Source organism: Oryzias latipes, chromosome 23 (genome assembly GCF_053564925.1).
Source record: "Oryzias latipes strain Hd-rR chromosome 23, Olatipes_Hd-rR_3.1".
Classification (NCBI taxonomy): Eukaryota; Metazoa; Chordata; class Actinopteri; order Beloniformes; family Adrianichthyidae; genus Oryzias; species Oryzias latipes.
In genome coordinates, this window is record NC_136259.1 from 3,465,078 (window position 1) to 3,488,655 (window position 23,578).

General features: G+C 39.7%; 1 protein-coding gene across 3 annotated transcripts in view; it reads left to right on the forward strand.

Moving 5' to 3' along the window:
- ntf3 (neurotrophin 3) overlaps nt 1–19,528 on the forward strand; it is a 53,681-nt gene extending 34,153 nt beyond the window's left edge. For all 3 annotated transcript variants that reach the window (XM_011490875.4, XM_020714204.3, XM_020714203.3), the window contains one exon: nt 17,836–19,528. In XM_011490875.4, the coding sequence (XP_011489177.1) occupies nt 17,836–18,672 (837 nt within the window). In that variant the 3' untranslated portion in view covers nt 18,673–19,528. The remainder of the gene's footprint in view (nt 1–17,835) is intronic.
- The last annotated feature ends 4,050 nt before the right edge of the window (nt 19,529–23,578 follow it).

A 23,578-nucleotide genomic window follows, 5' to 3' on the forward strand; every position in this document is an offset into this window, starting at 1 on the left:
ATCTGTTATTGAACTTGTTTTAAATAGCTGTTGGCTGAGAAGGAGTTTGAGAAAAATGCTTCAGAAAGATCACATCAGGCAAAAACCGGACTTCCATTTTATCCCTGAAAGGTTTCGGTCTTGAATCTAATTCAAGAATTTTGTAATTGTTTTTGAAGATAAAAATGAGCATTTATGAAGTGTACTTTAACATCAAAGTTTGACGAGCGGCTGGGTGGCTCAGTTGGCTGAGTGTAGGACCTGGAAAACCAGGGTTTGCATCACTGAGGATGAGCTTCTTCCAGTGTTGGTCTTTGGGCAAGACTCTCTCCGCTACTGTCAAACTATGTAGCCACAAGGGGGCCCAAGTCTGGGTCTCTCTGTGCCGGTCCCCTGCTGGATAGAACACAGGGTTGTATAGGGAAGGGCATCTGGCGCAAAAATCTCTATCAAAAGAACCTGTGTGACTCGGTGAAAGCTGATTTGCTGTGGTGACCCCTTAGCCGAAAGGTAAACAACAACTACAACTTTAACACCAAAGTTCAAGCCTTACTTTCAAACCTTTTTTGTTTTTTTTATTTTTATTCTGCAGTATTTTTTATTCTGCAGTGTGGTTGCTCACTAATGAGCAACCACAGTGGGAATACACACAGTCAGCGTGTTGATGAACTTTCTTTTGTCGTAATTGGTCAAATTCTAAATAAAAGCTGCACAATTAGACACATGATAAATAACCATGAAACAAAACAGTTGAAAGTTTTCAGGAAAAGTGTCCTACTAAAGCATTCAAAACATCCTATGCAGTGAACGCAGTTCAGCACATATGTCTTTTTTACATCAGCCGCACTTATTTTGCAAGTATTGAATAAATCTTTTGTTGTGTCTTGATTTCTAATCAGTCTGTTCTATGCTGCATGAATTTGCTTGTATAATATTTCTGATATAGTCACACAGTTTTGTCCATTTTTGTGAACTGTGGTTGGCTATATAATATTCTGTTAAACAATTTTAATTTAATTGAAAAGTACATTTCTGTTCAAATAAACCTTTAAAATTGGTCTGTAGTATCCAATGTACTTAAATGTACAAGATTTATACAAGTCATTAATGAGGCAATATAAGTTAATCATCTAATTTATGCATTTTAATTCAAATTAATTACCAACTAATTGAACAGTTTTTTGGCACCAACCTAAACTGAAGTGACTTCAGTTTGGAGTGACACCACTTGATTCTCCAAAAGTTGGGCTGAAGTTGAAATCTGTGCTTTGAGTGGCGTTAGCTCCGCCCACTCCAGCAACACGTCAAAAATGGCAGACGGCCAAACAAAGTGCAATTTGAAAAAGAAAATATTCTGGTTTGTGCCGAGTTTTGTAACTAGACTGAGGTTTTGGTTGAAATGGATTTAGCTGAACTGAATTCATATCAGTTACAGTGTAAAAGGAGGCAATGGGACAGCATCGACAATGACCTGCAGCACCTGTCTGTCATATGCACAATGTCATTGATCTTAATCTGACCTGACCTTTTGCAAAAATTATGATATAAATAGTATTCATATGTGTTGTGAGAGCATTTTGATGTTTCTACATGCAGTTTAGGTAGTTTTATCTTCAAAAATTGATATTTTGTGTTGAGGCACTAAATCTCCAAATATTTAGGGTGCAATTTGACCTACTTTTAAAATTCCACTCCAATCATCCTTTGATTTGTTGTCAAAAGTGTTTCCAGTGCCTTTTTGATTATTATTTTGCAGATTTTAGCCAAAAAATTAAGAAACCTGTGTCGTTTTCTAGGACACAGTTCCTTAGAAATTCTCATCTGAGTTGTGGACTATTGGGTAGAGCAACCCCGCCCCCACTTCCCTTCTTTGTAAACACTCTCCCACTAGTTTACAGCCCCTCCCACCCCCATCCTAACTTAAAAATGGCGAGCAATATTAAAGCTATTGAGCCGAAGAGTTTCGATCCAGATACCAGCTCAGAGTACAACAGAGACGCACATGGGTCAATGGTTGAAGAACTACAAAGTGCAACTCAGACTACATAGGAAGGTGGAGAAGAGCACCAAGCGGCAGTGGAGACAGGATGAAGGAAAGCTCCCCTCTCGCAGGCTGGAGGTCCACACGGTGCTTTTAACCCTTGTGCTATCTTAGATGACCCCCCCCTTCCATTGACGTGTTCCCCCTACCATGACAAAGGTGGATACAGGTGGAAAGATTTCATGTAATCCATGGACACCAGTGAAGATCACAAATCATTAAAGAAAAAAGGTTCAGAGCACTGTCTAGTGGGTCTAGATGACCCCACTCCCAATGTTAAAGTGCCTAGGATAGCACAAGGGTTACAGGCTGCCTCCATCATCTTGGGTCCAATGGGAGCCAAACCCTTTCCAGCACCACGCCTGAATGTAATCAGAGACCGACACACAAAGATCCTTAAGTCCCACTCTGTTAAACATAAATACACAAAAAAAAAGAAAAAAACTAAACAAAATGCAGCCTTAATAGTCTTCCATCACCAGAGAAAAATGCCACAAGAACATGTGGCGCTCGAATGTTTGATCAAAAGATTTGACCTCAAACACTTTATATCAAGCAACCTGTTTTTTTTTTGTTTGTTTTCTTCTTTTTGCTCGCTGAATAACTTTTCCTTATTTTACACGGCCTCCAAAATATAATATAATTAATATTTTCAGAAAGACTTTACAATTTAAATGTACAATAAGAAGATGTGTTTTTTTAAAGTTTTTTACTCAAAAAAAGTGTATAATTTGAATTTAATGGTTCTATAAAATGTTTAGCTGTCCAGCCACTCTCTATACATTCACATGTACTGTTTAAATCAAGTGTTTATTTTCTTTCATAGTTCACATGCCAACTTAAAGCAGCAAATGTCCTCTGTCATGACCCAACTGTGTGTCTTTTGTGTTGCTGTGGTCATGTGAACGGTTCGAGTGCTGGCAGCTTCCCTCTCAGCATCATGGCTGGAGTTCCAGTTTCCCGTTTGTTGAAGTTGGCCAGCAGTCGTGCTGCATGTTAGTGCTAATCCAGTGAGCACACACAAACATCCAGTGACATGCAGCCACGCATTCACATGCATTAGAGCCCAAAACAAACAGCAGCTCATCTGTTTACCACAGTTTGGTTATCTTGGCTCTGCCTCGCAGGTACTTGACACACAGAACTAAAACCAGGCAGATTACAGAGAAAGCAAACAAAAAAACAGACAAGTCAATGTGCCATGACGTCTTGTTGCCACAGACGCCACTCAGAGAGCAGCTGCGCGCGTCCGATGATCTTCTCTTTGAAGGGTAGAAAATAGAAATAACTAAAAAACCTCCCGCTACCATTTGCTGGTCACTGGACATGACGCATGACGCATGTGTCTCTGTCTGCACACCTCCATCCACCTCTGGACGAACGCATGAACACCTTGAAGACATCAAACCATGCCGGACTTTGGTGTGATGACGCCGTGTTGACACATGGAGTGCAGCCACCTGTGTGCGTTCCTGTTAAGATGCGGATTACCTGCATCAATCCCTCAGGTGTGATAAGCTCAGAAGATGTAAACTCAATCCTCTCAAAGATTCTATGCAGGGGAGGACTGCTGATAAGCACCAAGACCAAATGCGACCTTGTTTAACCCTTTAACAATCGGAGATTTTGCAGGTGAATTCCAGAGCAACAAACGCTCTTTGAACTACTGTAAGTGTTTGACTGTTTATGCGATCAACTTGTTTTAACTTGTCTAAAAGAACAGCAACAATCAGTCTCACACGGTAGGTCAGACAATGACATCAATAACAATAGCAACAATACAATACAAAGTAAAAGTCAAATAAGTCCAACACAGAGGCTTTCATCTCTCATCTGTTTGCTCAGCTGTTGGACTGGGCGGGTTAAAATAACAAACAAAAAAAAACCAATACAGAAATATCACGTTTGAAAGAGAATAAGCCTGCCCCTTAGGTACCGATTACAATACTGTACTCAGATCATATAGTAATTACCATCATCCTCTACATACAATGGTAGCTTCTAACCCATAATGCATTGCTGCTAATTCCCAAAGAATTTACAGTCAGAAAAATTATACATTCTTATCATTTGTCCATACCGCTTATAACAAGTTTGAAACATATTTAGATTCCAGCCCTAAATGATTCCACCGTTTTACTCCGTACACGGACACAAAATCTTCTGCGTGTTGTTCATCGGAAGTTGGAATTTTTCGGTTCTTCTTAATTTTTGAAAGTGTCTCTTACTATGAATATTTTTTATGTATATTATTTGGCAACGCATTACTATATGTTTTACATAGTATTTTTAATGTTTGATTTTAAACTAAGTCCTGTCATTTTAGTAATTTTGACTGTAAAAAATACTGGATTAGTATGCTCCAAATATCCTACTTTGTGAATATTTCTGACTTTTTGTAATATGTAAAATGTCTTTAATGAAGATTTATGGTTATTCCCTCAAATTTCGTGGCAGTGGTTAAGGTAGGGAAGCACCAAGCAGCTATACAATATTAGTCGTGAATTGCAATCAAGCAAAAGGTTTTACTTTATTTATTAATGAAAGATCTTCTGAGATTTTTACTTTTATATGTCTGATGAGTGTTTGCCAAGAAGGTTTAGCATTGATTAGTCCTAAAAACTTATTGTCTTTTAATTTTTAAATTAGTGTTATTCTTAACTGTTGCTTGAAATTTTCCTTATATTTACCAAAAAGTAATTGAGTTTCGTTTTATTTATATTTAATAACTGTTTGCAATCCAAAAAACATTTTTTTTTATAATATCTAGTTCATTATTGATAGTGCCAATAAGATTTTTAAAATGTACATCACGGTAAAATATATTGGTGTCATCTACAAATAATACAAACTTGTATAATTTCAGTCCCTTAAATATCTCATTAATGTACATGCCAAAGGTGCAGTTTTGAACCAAGAAACAAAACTAAGCACAGAGAAAAAGTTGCTCCAAAGAGGTCAAAACAGTCAACAAAATGAGTCATCCACAGCTTCAGTTAAATGTTTTTGCATTGCAACAATATTTAGAACTGAATCCACACCAGTAATTATGTGAAAGTGTACCGGTATTTTAAATATCACCTTAATGTTTTGACACATTTATAAATATATATATATATATATATATATATATATATATTTTTTTTTTTTTTTTTTTTTTGCAATGCTTCAAGAAGCTTTTATTGATGATTTCCTAATCTTTATCAATAATTATACTAATATTGACTCAAAAACTGGGTGGGCAAAGCCTGACTAAACATGATCACTTCCTGTTTTCTCCTTTCAAGGTAAAATTAAAACCACATTTTTGACAGATGTGACTGAAAGTGAAAGTTTACAGAAGCTATATTTTACTTTTCTTAACCCTTGTGCTATCCTATGGGGTCAAGATGACCATTGACGTGTTCTCCCTACCATGACAAAGGTGGATAAAGGCGGAACGATTTCATGTAATCCATGGACACCAGTGAAGATCACAAATCATTGAAGAAAAAAGGTTCAGTGCACTGTCTAGTGGGTCTAGATGACCCAACTAACTCCCAATGTTAAAGTGCCTAGGATAGCACAAGGGTTAAAGCTGCATGAAAAGGCTTTCTCCCTCTTTCTATTCTTGCCTTTGACCTGATCTTTGCTCATTTTATAAGGAATTCATAATGCCAAAAGCATCCATGTTTAGAATTTTCTGCAGAAAGAAAAATTCTCAACGTTCTCAAAGTTTGACCTCATTCTTCAGTTTCAACACTATGACTCCTTTTGAAAGAGTTTAAACGTTTGATTCACCTCTTACAATTTTGAGGATTCAACAAAACCATTGAAAACATTTACACAGCTTCTCATTGTGAAGGTTTTTTTTTTCAAATGACTCCTTATTCCAGTCTATTTTTACAGTCTTCCCATTAAAAGGTTTGAGTCCAAAAGAAGATAAAAATGGTTCATGAAGTTTCAGCTCAGTTGAAGTTAGTTATGCCGGAGCTACTTCATTTAATCCTCTGGATTAAATGCATTTTGTGTAAAAGATGACGTTTTAGCTTAAGAGTTACTGAGAAATGACTCCCAGACCTTGAGTGGTTCTTTGAGGATCTGCTGCATTTGGTAATTCCAGGTTAATTGGATCTGAAACATGGTGGAAAAAAAGGAAGCAAAAACGTTTGATTGGTCCATTGGTCTGGATGAATCCTTTTAGATTTTATTCTAAATAAAATGACTCATGAAAAAATGATTTTTTTTTCTTGTTGTAGCTGGAGCTGATTTAGCATATCATAGTATTTCTTTAATGTGATGAGAAAAAGATACAATAAAATATATACAGTCAGGACCATAAATATTATGACAGACACATTTAATTTATTTCTAATTTTGATTCTGTACATTACCACAGTGGATTTTAAATAAAACAACTCAAATGCCATTGAAGTGCAGACTTACAGCTTTTGTTCCATGGGTTGAACAAAAAGATAGCATAAAAATGTGAAAAACTAAAGCTTTTTTGTGCTTTAGTTTAGAGCATTTCATGGGCTCATAAGTAATTGGACAATTGACTTCCATGCTATTGCATGGGCAGGTGTGGGCAATTCCCTTGTTATGTCACTATGAGTGAAGCAGATAAAAGGCCTGGAGTTGATTAGAGGACTCGTGCTTGCATTTTGATGATTTTGCTGTGAACAGACAACATGCGGTCAAAGGAGCTCTCCATGCTGGAACAAACCGAACATTTAAAGACTCATTTTGAGGAAAATCGTGTTTTAACATGGTCTTGTAGCATTTCTTTTATGATGGAGGGCATTACTAAAATAATTAAGGATTAAATCTGCATTTCAAAATATTTCTTTATCCAAGTCCTGGTGGAATCTGGAGCAGATGAACACAGCAAATTCTCCCTCCATTCTGATCCTCCACCTGCAGACAAACGGATCCATGAACATCTTAGTTGTCCTCGTCTGAGCTGGAATCTGGATCTAAACTGTACTGATGGATAGCTCCGATATTCCTCACCATTTTTGTTGCACCACTAATGTTAGGTTAGGGGTGTTAGTGTTAACAAAGGGATGATGGGATATTAGCGGAGAGTTACTTCCGCTGTAGATACCAAAACCATTCGGCCTGCAACAACCGTTCGGGGTCCTTTAAACTGAGGGTAACGTCACACTACGGTGGCCCCACTTGGACAAACTACGTAACGTGGAGATCTGCGCGGGCTCTACATATTTTCATTTCACGTTTCCTTTTGTAACCCAAAGTTCTTTTCCCTCATAAGTTGTGTCTGACATTATTCTTTGTAATATTTACAGAGAGATTTTGCCACAACCCACTTTGTAAAAAGATTTGTGGCTGTTAGAATGAACCTGCTGCTCCACACGAGCGAACCGTGTCTTGGGGCTTTGTTATAGTGTGCGATCAGGACAAGGGTTCGGACCGCAGTCCGTACAGTTGCTCTGTGTGAGCGAGCTGCCAGACTCAGGAGAACCGTGTCTCCCGGGAGATTTGTATCTCCAAGCAGAGAAAAAGCTTTGTGATGGTGTGTGCGTTAGTGGAGGCGGCTTTTGAATGAACAGTCCTGAGAAACCGTGCAAACTGTCATGTGAATTTGTGTTTCCAGTCGGGTCCAGACAAAATAAAGGCTGATGTTATTCCAGTTTAAGTTCACCTGCACTAAAATGTTGTTAGCACATATTAACCTTATCCTAATCCTTCCTCCGGTTCTGTTCTGCCAATAATAAAGCACTGGGCGCACAGTTAAAAAACAACAAGCGAACATGAAGTTAATATTAATAATAATAGCACATTATGAAGATAATCTTGCTCTATGTTGGAGCTCTGTTTGTTTACAACGGACAGCAGAATATCTTCTTCTGTGGTGGTATCGTCATTTGTCCAGACCAATCACTATCTGACACGTCATCGGACCAACAGACAGCCAATCACATAATGTTACGTCAGGACTAGTCCCATGACCCCGAAGGACCCCGAAGGGTTATTGCAGGCCGAATAGTTTTGGTACCTACACCGTGCCAACAGTCCTGCTCACATTTCCCACCCAATTTCTGATAAACTCCTGCCGCTCAGCAGAAACTATGTCTTAAAAAAAACAACACAGGCTTTTAGAATTTGGCTTAAAATGGCATAATAATGAATTAAAGACCACTGGGTCTTTACAATTGATAAAAGTATAGTTGGACTTGGACTTTAAACTCATTTTTACTTTCAAATTTTCGGAGGACAAAAGATGAGCAAAAACATTGAAGAACCTGCCGTCACTGCCTGTTTTGTTCGGCCTGGATTCAGTCCACTCAGTGTAAAAGCAAAACAAACCACATGAACATGTGACATGACAGCTGAGTTTGTCGGAGTATTTTATTTTGTAAGCTTCCCTAGACAGTTGGTATGCAAATTTTATGAGGTTACAGTTCAGATTAAAAGTCGTGTATGTGCGGTAAAGTGACTGAAAATACCTTATTTTGGCCCGCAGCAGCATTCACCGACTGCAAGGACCACATTTCGGCGCCTTTCAGCAAAAATCTGACCCCCGCCGCATACTCGAAAAGTCACCAAAATGTGCACACACCTCGGATAAATTGAAAATGAATTTTCCACAAAGTCAACGTCACCGCCCTGAAGACGATGACATCACGGCCAGCGATCCCGTCAAAAAAAAATTATGGGCCGAAAAAGGCCGACATTTTTTACTTCAAAATACAGTTACAAATGTAAAACACACGTGTTGGGGATATCCCACAGAAGTTTTGAAATCATAATGGGACGGCCACACTACCTACGGCTTGGCGGCCATTTTGTGCCAAACTCTGAGAATTGGCAATTTTTGTGTTTTTCCCCGAAATGGGAGAACAACACTTTTGTGTGATCGATTTTCACGAAATTGCTCACACTTCCTGCCAGCTCCAGTCTACAAACACCGCAGAAGTGTCGTTGACCTTTGACCTTGGGAGAAGGCCGCCATCTTGCATTTTTTTTAAAAAGCCCCTCTAGCGCCACATACAAACGAAAACATGTCTTAGGGATTTTTTGCGATTGTCTCGTAAATTCTCAGGCATTCATAGCAAGGTGATGTGGACAAAATGTTGCAATTAGAAGTTGTAGATATTGAACGGCGTGCGCGTGGCGAGCTAGCAAAAGTGGCACACTGTTATGACTTCTATTTTTCAATGGAATACTGTAAAAAGTGAATGCATGAATCCATGTCAGGTACTGAACGTAATGAAAAACACTGGATATGGACATATAAATAATGTGGGCGTGGTTAGAAAAAAAACACTGTTGCTAAGGACAACAAAAAGTTGACTTCTGCCGATACGTCTGAAACTGACGTCGATCTGTTCATCATCCCGAGGCGACCAAAACATAAAATGGTTGCTATGGAGATAAAATCAACAGAGAAGCCGCTATTTTGAAATTTTTTTTATTTATTTTTTATCAACTTATGACATATAGCTCTCACCAATGGAGCACTGTGATTTTCTGAGTGAGTTGATGATGCTGATCACAATGCTAGCACTTTTAGGCACAATAGCATAATTAGCATTGTTAGCATCAATAGCATTTGCAGCTTTGACTAGCCTTGATCAAAGGTGGGCGGTGAGGGCGGCAGTTGCGCATTGAGTTGGCCGTGAAAGGCGGGTTGCGTCTGCGGACCGTACAACGCCGCTTGCGGCTTTAATTTTACTTTTTTTTGAAAGACAAACTACCGTGTTGCAAGAATGTATTCACACCCACAACGTATAACTAATGTATAGCCTACTACTTATATATATTTTTTTAAAGTAAAAGTTCCTATTTTTAAACCAAAATATGATATCAGGTGTGAACTCAGTACCAAGTTTACTTTTACTGTAGGCATATGTTTTTGGTGAGCTTAAAATGAAGAGTCATATCATCTTTACTGGTTTTTGGGGTTTGCTTGCCAACACATTTGATTTAGATGTGTTTTTTCTGACGTCTTTGTGGTGAATGAGTCACTTATGACCCTTTTTCATCAGTTTGTCTGGCTTAAAGTTGACCTTTGGAGACTTTAACTAGGTCAAAAAGATCTCTGTCAAGACACGCTCAACCAAAGTTACTCTAATAGTTACCGTTTGGCAGCAGAAATGTTTTGCATCTGAAGGAGCATTTTGTAAATGGAGCTGTGTCAAAGAGAAGCTATATTTAGGAAGCTTTGGCCACTTCCTGTAAAGTTCTGGCTCAAGTTGCATATAGGACAAAACACGTCTATAGTTTCTGACCTCCAATGATCGTGAAAACGTCAGAACTGGATTGATAGGAGTTTTTCTACGTTTGCTTGGATTGCCCTTTTTAACGCAGGTTCTCTTTTACCTACACTGATGATGTAAAATCTGCTTTAGGTTTAAAGACTTTGTTGTCAGTGATGGTCATAGAGACGTGTGTTTGAAGTAGATCGATAAGGTGTGAGAAAGTGATTCCAAGTGTTGCCTTTTTTACTAAGAACACACCGTGGCACATTCAAGAACGCGCTGAGCATGGGTTTTTCAACACACTTTCAGCATATGAAGTGAATCTTGCTTTCTTTCACAGCTCAATTCCAATTTATGAAAGACTTGGTATCATAGAATTCCAGAGAAAAAAAAACATATAGTGCCCAAAACCAACATATTGTCCTCCCAGCTCGTCACATATGCATGGGTAGGGACCCCTCTGTGTCACATACTGATGCTTAGGGTGAGCACAACTCGTCGTTTTTCAATGTGCTAAAAATCTCGAAACGCTAGTGGTTGATTTTCGTTTTCAACCATTAAATTAGTTTTAATTTAATTTCTGTTTTATATTCCAAAAAAAAAGCTATTTTAAGTGGAAACAACGCATCAAGTGCTACTTTCAAACTATACGTTGAAAAAGGTTATTTTTCTTTTCTTTTTATTTTCACTATTATCATTACTAATTAGGCGGAAGTCAAAAGTTGTGAAACTTTACCGAAGTGATTTAATTGGAGCCGGCAGCACAAGGAAAACAATAGTCGGGGCCCGCCCAAACCATCAGTATGTGACGCAAAGGGGGAAATCCCTACCCGTGCGTCAATTTTTGATGAATTGGGGTGAGAACTTGTTGCCAAAACTGACTTAAAAACTTGCGTAGCGATGCCTGAATGCGTTTAAGAAGCTCGAAAAGCACACATACGCGTGTTTCCATAGACTTTTCGTAGGAAGCGGTGTGAACTTCGCATAAAATTAAGAGATATTTGCTACAAAAAACTGACAAATCTGAATTTTCTTTACAGATGTGTACATATAGAAAATACTTTTGGGAGTGTGTTGATTGTATGACATTTTCATGAAATTATGTCAGTTAAACTTGTGGTTTTATTAATTTCCTCAAACAATTACTAATACTGTTGTAAGTCATGTTTAACAGGAACAAAGAATTCTAGATGACATGGAGCGTCACATTAAACCTGGTCATGTGCGGCATTTTTCTGTGTGACGAAGCTCATAAAAATTCACGTCATGACATCACATGAGAAGCACATTTTCCTTGAATCCAGTTATGCATAAAGAACAGTGATTGGAGGCACACTGTGAGATTGTTGTAAACACGTTGATGTCAAATTCCGTAATGACTTTAATTAGGCCTAACAAGAGTTGACAATTTCCTGTCCCATAGAAAAGGGCCAAGCGTACCTTGTGACTCACATAGATGAGCATAAGGAAGCTCTTGGTGGCTCCCCGAGGCTTTGGATGTTTGTCTTGCCCTGACCTGCTCGCGTAATGACTTACTCTTCGAGCAACAGAGCCGTTACTCCTGAAGGTAGCTAGCGAGCTTTGAGTCAAAGCCAACACTTTGATCATTGTCACAACAAAGCCTCGGAGTGGTGAGAACTGGCTCTGACATCGTTGGCATATAAGACTGTTTATAAATTTATGTCTGTCAGTCCTGACAGTGGCAAGACCCTGAACTGCAGCCACGAAGTGAATTTTTCCCTTTTAACTTCACCTGTAACCTGCTGTTTTGTTATTGAAGCCTTCTGATTTCTTTTTGGGCATGACATCGCTTGGGGAGTCTTATAAAAACATCATTAGAGGGTAACACCACAGAAAACACTTTATGACACTCCAAGAGGACCAAAGTGTCAAATATGTTGTGTTTCTTGGCTGAAAGCTTATCATAAGGTCTAATTGTTTCCCTTTTTGGGGGTGTGACTTACATTTGGGTGGTCGTGGTGTAGAGGTACAGTGGTCAACCTCTGATTGGAAAATCACAGGTTCGGTTTCCACCTTGTCTGTCCATGTGTCAAAGTGTCTTTGGGCAAGACACTGAACCCCACATTGCTCCTGGTGGCTAAGGGCTGGTGGCAGTGACGCTGCCATAAGTGTGGGAATGTGTGTGTGAACGGGTGAATGGGACTAGGACCGTAAAGCAATTTGCTGTTATATAAGTATACGCCGTTTACCATCTGTGAGAAACACAGGGCGGATCTGTTTCAGTCAAACGTCTGTTTTTACTGTTGCTATTGGCTCTTGTTTTGAGCTTTTGGTACCTCCAGGCTCTGAGAGTGAAACCTGACTGTCTACAGCTTGGAGCATGAGAACATAGTGCTGACTGTTGCACCGGTAGAGAAGTGGTACGAAGGTGGCAGTATAATGGTTTGGGGCAGGATTTCCCTCATTAAGATGAGAAACAGTCATCATAAAAAGATTGAAGACAGATATCCAGATGAGATCCTGCTGTGGCAATTCAGTTTCTTTCAAATCTTTAAAATCATATTCAAACGGGTAGACATGGACATAATACAACTACGTTCAAACACTCATATTTATGCATTCAGACCAGCGCATGTGAAACATTTCATTCAGTCACAAAAACTATTTGTGCAAAGGTGAGATGGCACCTGTGCTCGAGTGAGTGTTTCTGTTCTTCTGGGGTGGATGATGCAATGTAAAAAGAAGGAGAGCCCAGTCATCCCCACACTGATTGCATTGTGGTGCATATGGAGGTGGAGAGAATCTGTCTGTAGCAGCTGCCATTGGAGCTCATAATTAGGCACCCAGAGCTCATTTTAGTGCAAATTAAATTAAAAATGCACCACTAAACTATTAGATCTACTTTATTTTAACCTTTTTAACATGCATTACTTGCTTTTAAGAAAATAAACAAGAGCTAGAGCAGTCCTGGTAACCAGCAGAAAACCCCGTGTGCATCTGTGACCAAAAAAAAAAACCCTCACATTACATAATTCTGGGGTATAACGAAACCCGAATTTACAAATTATTCCTCCAAAGTCATTGGGTATCTGTTGTTTACAGATAGGTCTAAATGTGGCATACGTCAACATTTTCACCTAATATATTTTTAAGCCACCAGTAAATGTGTGCATAAAGTTTAGTATAAATACACATAAACATCAGAACGGACACTTCTTCGTTTTTCCTGCATAACATCCTAGAAAACCTTCCTGACATCAGTTCTAAGACTCTGATGATGGACTCTTTCACATTTTGAGTTTTGCTAATAACTTCTACTGTGACAGCTTAATAGATTGCCTAGAGGCAAATCTAACAAACCAAAGTAGAGAAGAGAAAACTTTGACATCTGTCAATCAGTCGTGATATCTGACAGTTTAATGACCACCCAGTCATATCATGTGGAAACCATAGAGATGAGTTAGTTATTGACCAATTACAAGTACATTCCTGAATCTGAGCCTCTCTTTTAAAACAACAGTGTGAAGAAAAGGTCTTTTCAAGTTGGCAATTTCCTTGGATAATACAAGTAATTACAGGGCAACGCTCAATAAAAACAGTTTGAAACACTCTTGTAAAAATTGTTTGGCCACACTGTCTTATCTTTCCAGACTGACATAAATAAATGGCTGGTTATCACAGCGAGAGTGGAGAAACTAATTGTCTCTTAAGATGACGTTTAGGGAATGGCTACCTTTTCTCCAAACACAATGAAAGGATCAAATTGCCGTTAAATTCTACATAGAAATACATTTTTTGCTCACTTTTTTCTTTAATGTGTTAAGACCCGAGGTAATAGTTGAGCTAACCCTGAACACACGTATTTCTGGAGTAAAAGTCGTACTGGAGTATAAATCGCAGGAGCCAGAAAATGCATAACAAAGAAGAAAAAAATAACATAAATAAGATTATAAGTAGCACTTTTAGGAGAAAAGGTCGATGCTTCTGAACAAATCTGCCAAGCCCGGCGTAATGTTACGTTCTCACCAAACACGATTCACATGTCTAATTCATGTCCGCTACCCCTTTTGACACACTCAAATTCAATGTTCAACCCTTGACCAAAAATCTGTTCATGAACTAGATGCACTCATCAATTGGGGAAGAAGCTACTTTCAAGCTTTTAGCCTCATCACCACACGGTAGGATTGACTGTATATCGCATTTGCAATGCATGGCAGACATGGATGATGGTGAGAGATGAGGTTTATGTATTTTGAAGAGCTCTACAAAAACACCAGTAATCACGTCTCCATGACATCATTCAAACTTGATTTTAATGCGATCTTTTACTTTGTAGTGCAGGAGTTGCATCTGAATGACGGCGCTTTCAGCGGTACTTCTATCTCTCTTTGACCCAGTTTGATGGCTTACTTAATAATAATAATGTCTCGACGCAAATACGAAAAATATCATAAGGTTCAGGAGGAGAACGATCAAATTCTCAATCCTGTTTGTTTTTGACGGCGTCTCTTGTTCTGCATTGCAGTCAGTAGCAAATACTGATACACACACCTACAGTGCCCTCTAGTGGTTGTTAGTGGGAAACAACCGCTAAAGGGCGACTGGTGTTTAATGTGAAAAAGATGAATATATGGGCCTATTTATGTAAAAATCATCAGAAATAAGTCCCTTATGAGTATAAGTTACACCCTTGGTCAAACTATGCAATAAAAAAAACGTATACTTCAAAAAATAATGTAGGTCTACTTTGGTTCTATAACCCAAAATGTGATATCCACACATGTGGACGCCAAGTGTTCAGGGGTTAAGGCTTTGTAATATGCTATAGCTTCCTGAAGTTTGATTTGCATTTTAACAAATGTTACATTGAATTGGTTTACAAAATATGCATATAGAAATACATAAAAAATGATCAATATTATTTCAATACGACCAAACAGGACTGGAGTGATTGAACAATGTGGCTAAAACGTAAAAAGGGTACAGAGAAGTTATTGACCTTTGTCTGCATCTTAGAAAATCTGTCTTTTTTATTTTAAAACTGGTTTCAAGGAGCAAAAATTCCCAGTTATTCATAAGCCTATTAAATCTTTAGTAAAGCATCAATAGAAAATGGCAACTTATGTGTCCTTTTAATTGAGCTAATCGTGCAGTGAAAGAAGGGTGTGCGTTTCTCAGGAACACCCTGACTTGTGCAAGCATGCAAAACAGCATTTGTCTGCAGATAAGAGGACTCTGTAAAGATACATCAAAATATTAAAGAATGTTTATTTTGGAGGGACAAAACCATTGCAAGCACATCATTTTTGATTGCAAGCCATAAGAGTTTTATTATTCAAATTTATGCCATCAGAAAAAAAAGGTAGGGAAAATGAATTGTAATACTTTAAAAATGCATTTCTGGAGAAGAGTTGAATGACTGCAGGGTGAAGGCAGGATGGTAAACAGCCCCCAGGGACGAGAAGCTCTCAGAGTTGTTAAAACAGTGAAACCAACAGTGTCAACAAGTTGTAGAGAACAGGAAAGTGTTCGTGTCACCGATGTCTCTCAGACAGTTTGAAACTTGTAGAGCCATTGGTCTTCTCTGGAAGAAAGGTATGTTGTTCGAGCTCCAACTTGTTAGTTCATAAAAGTGCATGTTGGGTCTCAGACAGGAGAAGAACTGCAGGTATTTACATCGTGTTTTCAAAGTTCTCCCTCACAATAGGTTAAGGGATTAAGAGCTTCAAAGTAGGACACTTTGGTACCCTTAAACCCCCGGTCATTATTTAAGGACGCATTTGTCATGCCATAACCAGAAACATTTTCAAAAATCACAATATGTGTTTGTTGCAACTTTTTCAAGGAGTATTTTTCAGAATTTTGGTGAATTTACACAAAACAATCACTTAGTGGTAGTCATTAAAAAAAACACATTAATGAAAATGGTTGTTTTTTTTTGTTTTTTTTTAAACATGCTGTTCTGATGATGAAATCGATCTTATTTTCTACGTGGGTGGTCTAATTGTTGGACCTCAAGGTCCCTGCTCTGCTCCATTCTGATTGATTCATCTGCAGACAAATAGATCCATTAACATCTTAGTTTTCCTCGTCTGAGCTGGAATCCAGATCTAAACTGTACGGCTGGATAGCTCCAACGTTGCTTGTCATTTTTGTTGCACCGCTAATGTTAGGTTGGGGTTGTGAGGGGGCTGTAAGCTAGCGGGAGAGCATATAAACAAAGAGATTAGGGTTGTGCCGATGGACGATATCATCGTCCATCGTGATGGGTGACTGACATCCCGATGGAGAGACCACCATCGTGATGCCACGCCCCCGCCACGTTGCGCGTCGACACCATAAGCCGCGGTTACATGTACAAAATATCTTGATGGGATCAATGGTCGGATTAGAATCCAACCGTGTACATGGGCCCAGAAAAATGTTTTCAGAATATAAAAACGTTCACTAAGGTCACAATTTCGGTCGGAATAAATCATTCGCACACGCGCTGTATTCGCACATGCGCAGTTTGAAAACCGGAAGAGGATACAACTTCCGCCGAGCGGCTTTTTTTCCAAACTTTATTGAAGGTAACAATTCAATACAAAACGATAACAGCACCGAGCAGCTATATACATTGACATGTCAGCTCGGTAAAATACAAGATGACCTTCTAAACATGCTTTTAATAATGTTACGGTTATTATGAAACACCTGTTCGCTCATCATTTGAATTTTAATCCGTGTGGTCAGTGCTTTTTCTGAACGTAGCCAGGATTAGCAGTATGCTAACACGGGCTAACAACATTAGCTTTGGGTGGCGCTGCATCCTGTGAATAACATCAGCCTTTATTTAGTCGGGACACGACTGGAAACACAAATCCACGTGATTGATTGAATGTTTTCTAAGGACTGAGCGAAATTTCTGCTTTGAAGCTCAAACCGCTGTGTGTCTGCTGACGATCCGAGCTGTGCTCAGACACACGTTTAGACCCGGTTCTGAGTTTGATAGCTCGTACCCCTAGAGCTGCGGGACGGATCGCAGTCTTAAATCTCCCACACATACCGCTCATGTACCCCCCCCCCCTTCCCATCAAACATAAAGCTGTAACTCCGCCCTCCGCCGGTCCACTTCGCTAGTTAAGTGCGGGAGCGGACCACTTCTTTTCTATTTTGCTTGTTACTTTTTCTGTTAAAGTCACTTCCCTCAGTTTATACTGGATCATCGCGGATTAACCATTAGTTGGGAAATAAAATGAAAAAAGCAAAATAACGAATAGCAGTTATATAAGAAAGAAAAATGTAAAAATACCCCCCCCCCCCCCCCCCCCCCCCGACGATGTCATCGTCCATCCCGATGGTTGACAGCAAACATCGTCAACGGCCAAATTAGGGGACATCGCCCAACCCTAAAAGAGATGACGGGAAGTTACTCAGAGGCAAGTTTCTATTGAGCTACTCCAGCTCTGCAGAAACTGTCTTAGAAAACGAAACAGTCATTTGTCATTTTAAATTTGCCTAAAAACAGCATAACCATAATTAAAAGACCACTGGGAACCGTTTGAAAATAGATCAAAAGATGATCGGAATGAGATTTTCTTGAGATTGAATCATAAAAAAACTTGTGCTGAAACCCTAAATGTCTCTGTGTGTCTGTCTTTCCAGATCCTACAGGTGAATCTAGTGATGTCCATCCTGCTCTATGTGATGGTCCTAGTATACCTATATGGTATCCAGGCAACCAACATGGACAGCAGTCGGCAGGAGCAGCAGCAGTCGAGTCCCGACCCTGTAAACTCTCTCATCACCCAGCTGCTGCAGGCAGATCTGACCCGAGGGAAGACCAGGGTCAACCAGAGCCAGCAGGAGAGAAGCAGAGAAATGGGTTTGAGAGATACTCTACCTCACCTGCAGGACGAAAACTTCCCCTCAGAGGAGCGCGTCGATGTGGAGACGTTGGAGAACGATGACCAGCTGGTGATGCTGTTGAACTCAGAACTCTTCAGGAAGCAGAGGCGGTACAGTTCATCTCGGGTTCTGCTGAGCGAACACCCACCACTGCACCCGCCGCCTCTGTACCCCTCGGATGACTTTGTGAGTGGGGTTATGGACAGGAGTCCGTCATCTAACAAGGCGCGAAAGAAACGTGACATCAAACATAGGAGCTACAGTGCCGAGTTTTCTGTTTGTGACAGCAAAAGCGAGTGGGTGAAAAATAAAACTGACGCCGTGGACGATAAAGGAAACCGTGTAACTGTTCTACGCACTTTTACAGGCCCTAAAGGAAAGGTTTTCAGTCAGTATTTTTATGAGACGTACTGTAACCCTTCCAAGCACAATGTGTGCAGAGGCATTGATAACAAGAACTGGAACTCAAAGTGCAAGACCACACAGACATATGTCCGAGCATTCACACAGACTAATAACAGACCAAGCTGGACTTGGATACGCATCAATACTTCTTGTGTCTGTGCATTGTCAAAGAAACGTCGCAAGACATAAAGGACCGGTACAGACTGTGACACGGACTACCAGTTTGTGGTTGGACTTCCTGTTAGGAATTCCATTTCCTGTTCAATGTACAGGACAGTGTGGTTAACGGCGACACTCTGCTACAACAGTGCTGCTAAAATAACCTTGGGTCCATTTCAATTTTCTGTTAAAAGGCTGTTGAGGAAGAACTGACCTGCGAGGGGCTGAGCATGTGAGGGAGAAGTGTACATATAAATTATTTAAATTATATGAAATGCATGTAGTTTATACATGTTTATCAATCTATATAGGATGTATATTTGTGTTATTTATTGAAATAACATGTCTTCCAAAGGACAGATGTTTAGAAAAAGGAATGAGACAAACTTAATGAAACAGACCGCAACGCAAAGGTGCTTCACAGTTCAACTTTACATGTGCCTTAAGTGGTAAGGTTGCAGAGCAAGAGTATGGTAAGAAAAACTGTTGCCATAAATGTTGTGGTAGTGAACCTAAAAAGTGTTCCTTTGTCAAATATCAAGCCCAAATCCCAAGCATTAAAAAGACGTGGGACTGGATAGAATGTTGCCAGACTTGTACCACCAAATGCAAAAACTGTCTTGCTATGCAATTTCACCGTTTTCACAGCTGACGACAGCTTTATTGTGTTACGCAGAGTCGCTTTCCTTCCATTGGGAGGCAGGGCTGACCAAACCAATCCAAATAAAATTCCTCTTGTGGAGTTATTTGCTGGTGACCGGTGGATTTCAGGAAAACGCCATTCTTTGATTATTCCATTCACCGCCTGGATTTGTCCTATTACTTTCACCTATTGTCATGAGCTATTTTTGTTTCTTCCTTCTAATAAAAATCTCTATTTCATAAAGTGGAACTAATTTAATCTAATACTATTTCAAATGTTAAGGATTTTGTGCATTGGTAGCCAGCTCAAATCAATGGCCGTGTCATCCCAAACACTGAAGAAGTAAACCCAAAGACTTCTCAGTCAAAGTTCAACATGAAAGGGCTGGATTGGGGGTCATAACCCCAAATGGAACAGCTGTGGCCATTGTAGCCCATGGCTCCCTCAGGGGGCGGGCCGAATGCAAACTAATTCAAAAGAATCAAGTTTATGACAAGTTATGGGCAACCCATTGTCCAAAACAATGTTGATCTGCTATGTTTAGTTTCTTTGTTCTATCAAAAGACTAGTATGGACTACTATCTCCAAGCTGACACAAAAAATCAGAAACATGACTCAACGATAAATGGATGTTTGTATGCGGTCACATGACCATATGAGGGGCTGATTTGAAACCAGTTTCTTACTTTAGCAGGAGACATTTGCCATCTTGGCCACATATACAACCAATGCTTTTGAAAAATGTATAAATAGATGACTTAACTTAACCTTGCAGTTGATGGGTAACGCCAAATATGTGAAAATCTGTAACATGTCAATTAAAAGACCATACCTAAAGTTAGTGGGTCATTTTTTAGACAATTATAAGATAAAACAGAATAGCAGAGAAAAATAAATTCCTGTTTACAGTTGGCATAAATGTAAAATCCAAGGATGTAAACAACATTTTTTGTAAAAGTACATTAGGACTGACCCACTGACGTAAGCTTGCTTTTCTTTTGTGGTCAAATAAACTTATGTCTCATGTTACGTTCACACAATGCGCGTTCTGCCTGCTTCCTATAAAGTCTGTACATATACGAGTATATGATTTTTTTTCCATTTTTGGGCTCTACATACAAAAGTGCCGCCATTGAAAGCGTAAGAAAAGTTAAACCAGTTGAACTTTGACTAATCAAAGAATCTGATTGGATAGTTACGTATGAGTAGCGTCCTATACAAAACACAGAAGTACCAACCAATAGTTACAGTTTGTGTCCGACGCCAGTGATATGACACCAAGTCTTTCATATGTTGGTATTGAATGTGGTGCAGAAAAAGTCGAGAGCAAGATTCAACTATGGGAACTACCGCCTTAGAAGCGCTTTACGGTCAAAGTCTTCTTCACCTATGCGCACACACACTGATGGCGGTTACATTGCCTGACACAGGTGCCGACCTATTACCACCAGGAAGCAATATGGGGTCTTGGACACTTCAACACATGGGCAGGCAAGTCGGGAACCGAATCTGCAATCTTCCCATCAGAGGTTGGCAGCTCTATCTCTGCACCTGTAAATGAGAAATTGTTGTCAACCGACCTAAGTAAAGGTTTACCCACAGGCGTACTCTTATTTCGCAGATGCATAAGGTTCCATTAGCCAAAGGAACCAGAACTCAACATTTGGCAAAAACCTTTACCTCAATGATATGGGAGGATAGTGCATCAGTATTTTTTCTTCCTCTCCTACTATAATGTCAGTGAGCTTGATGAACGTGTGCATTGGATGGTGGCACAACTGAATTAATCAAATAAATAAGGATGATTACATGGGACAATCTAGACAAACAAATTACAAAACAACGACTGTCCAGTTATCTGTATTAAATGAATATTAAATGAATATCACTTTGAATAATGACATTTTTTATCCAACATAAACCCATGGCGGTCTTGATTTTGGTAGGCCTTTTTGGAATAACTTTAATGTATTTTTTTTGGTACAATAATCATCTTCCATTGTTTTTTTTGTTTGTTTGTTTTTTGGGTGAGAGGGGGGCTCTATTTACCCCAGTAAGTGTTTTCTACTGCCACCAGATCCAATATTTTGCCTTTGTGTTGCTTTGTTGCTTCCTGCTCTGTCATCTGACCTGTTGTTGGGGGTGTGCAACGCCCCGTCTCTTAAAAATTGTGTTCTTTAAAGATTGATACAGCGGCCGCGTGTGGGCGGAGCTACCAGCTAAAGTTATCGTGTGATCGCTACATGGAGAGGTGTCTGTGTATTTCAATGCATAGTAGACACGGAGAATGTGGAGAGATCAGGTTTATTATTTTGAAGAGTTCTATTTGTTAATCATGTTTCCATGTTTGAGTTCATTAAATCATCCCAGAGAAAGTCTCTGCTTCAACTCCCCCAGTGAAAGCTGCGTCTGAATCTGACGCCCGTGTTTCCATCTCTGCAGAGTTTGAAGCCTACCTGTTTTTCCTCTCTACCTGTTCACCTGTTGTTCATTTCCTCTGCACTTGAGAGTTGTTTTCCCCCGCGCTCCTCAGTGTTTTCCACACAGAGAGTGCAAAATACAGTCATGATAGCAGCAGGTTGACACGATAGTCGGGGCGCTCTGGCGCAAGCGCAGCAGCACAAGGATGAAAGAGCCGCACGCAGGTTAGAGCGGGTTAAGAAAATGAATGGAAGAAGGCCGGTCCGCTGAAGAAATATACAATACTGTACTGCTTTTATTATTAGTCTGAAATATCTTTTATTTTGAGAAATCTTTTATTTTGAAAAATCACCAGATCGGGTGCTAAAGCAGTCCAGTTAGATCCCGTTTTATATATAAATATGTGCGTGTGTGTGCCCACCCCCCACCCCGTTGGGTGGTTTTGGCTGGGTCTGGTGGTTTTCAGATGACTTTTGGGCTGGAAAGCTGTGACTCTATCTGGCAACACTGACCAACCTTCCTTGAGCTCTTTTAACCCTTGTGCTATCTTAGATGACCCCACCCTTGCATTGACGTGTTCTCCCTACCATGACAAAGGTGGATAAAGGTGGAAAGATTTCATGTAATCCATGGACACCAGTGAAGATCACAAATCATTGAAGAAAAAAGGTTCAGAGGACTGTCTAGTGGGTCTAGATGACCCAACTCCCAATGTTAAAGTGCCTAGGATAGCACAAGGATTACCAAAGTAGGAAGTGTAACTCTGCCTGGGACTCAATGGTATGTTCAGTGTTTGACACAACAGCAATAACTAATTAGATGGTGAATCAATAATCATTTATTTTGCTTCCTGGACAGACTTTTTACACTTCAGTTGCAGCATGATGGAGTTATAGTCTGATGCTGCTAATACAATGAGAGAGAAAACTGTGGTTTTCCATGATTCACATAAAATTTTAGAGTTGCATCAAAAGTTGTCCTCTCTGTGCTCTAGTGTGCTAGTGTTTAGCCCTCTTGCCTCACAGCGAAAAGGCCCAGATTCATTTCTCAACTGGGACTTGTCGGAGTGGAACTTGCATGTTCTCTTTATGCATGTGAGGGTTTTCTCTGCCTTCCCCCCCACAGTCTAAAAACCTACCTCATAGAGTAATCGACTGATTTCATTTGTCCCTGAATGTGAGTGTGTTTGTGTGGTCCTACAACCCACTGGTAAACTCTACCCTGCCTTTTCTCAACAGCAGTTGGGTCGAACCAAAAAAAAAAAGGATTTAGCGGGTCCAGAAGATGGATGGAAGAAACCAGCCAACCATTTATTTGCTGGAATTTGAAACAGCGAAACCTCTGCCTTCCGATTCCACATTACAACACAGCCTGCGGCCCCTCCTGCAGATGGTGAACCGACAAGAGTCAGAGCCTGTATTGCTCCTTGAAGATCAGCCCAGATCTACTCCAGTTATGGCTGCCACACACTTCCTAATGGCCCCCCACTAGGAATCCCTGTGAGAGCAAGGACAGCTAGATCTCTGTACGATGTGAATGTTTGCCATGTCAATGAAAAGTTTGAAGTGGGAGGGTGCACTCAATGCTAGACATGAACAAAGTTTGTGTTTGGATACAATTCAGACCTGTAAATAATGCTTACATGTAAAAAATTAAGAAATATCGAAGTACTCTATTCTGGTGCTGTACCATAGATGTACGCTGAAGTAAAGTCTTAGATTCCCTCTCATCATACTCATGGTGTTGGCATCAAAAACACAAAATCTAACAACACAACACATTATTTAACAATAAGGTATGGCTAACATGAACTAAATGAACGTAGTTTAATCCTAACAAGAACTAATAGAGAACAATGACAAAGAGTAAAAT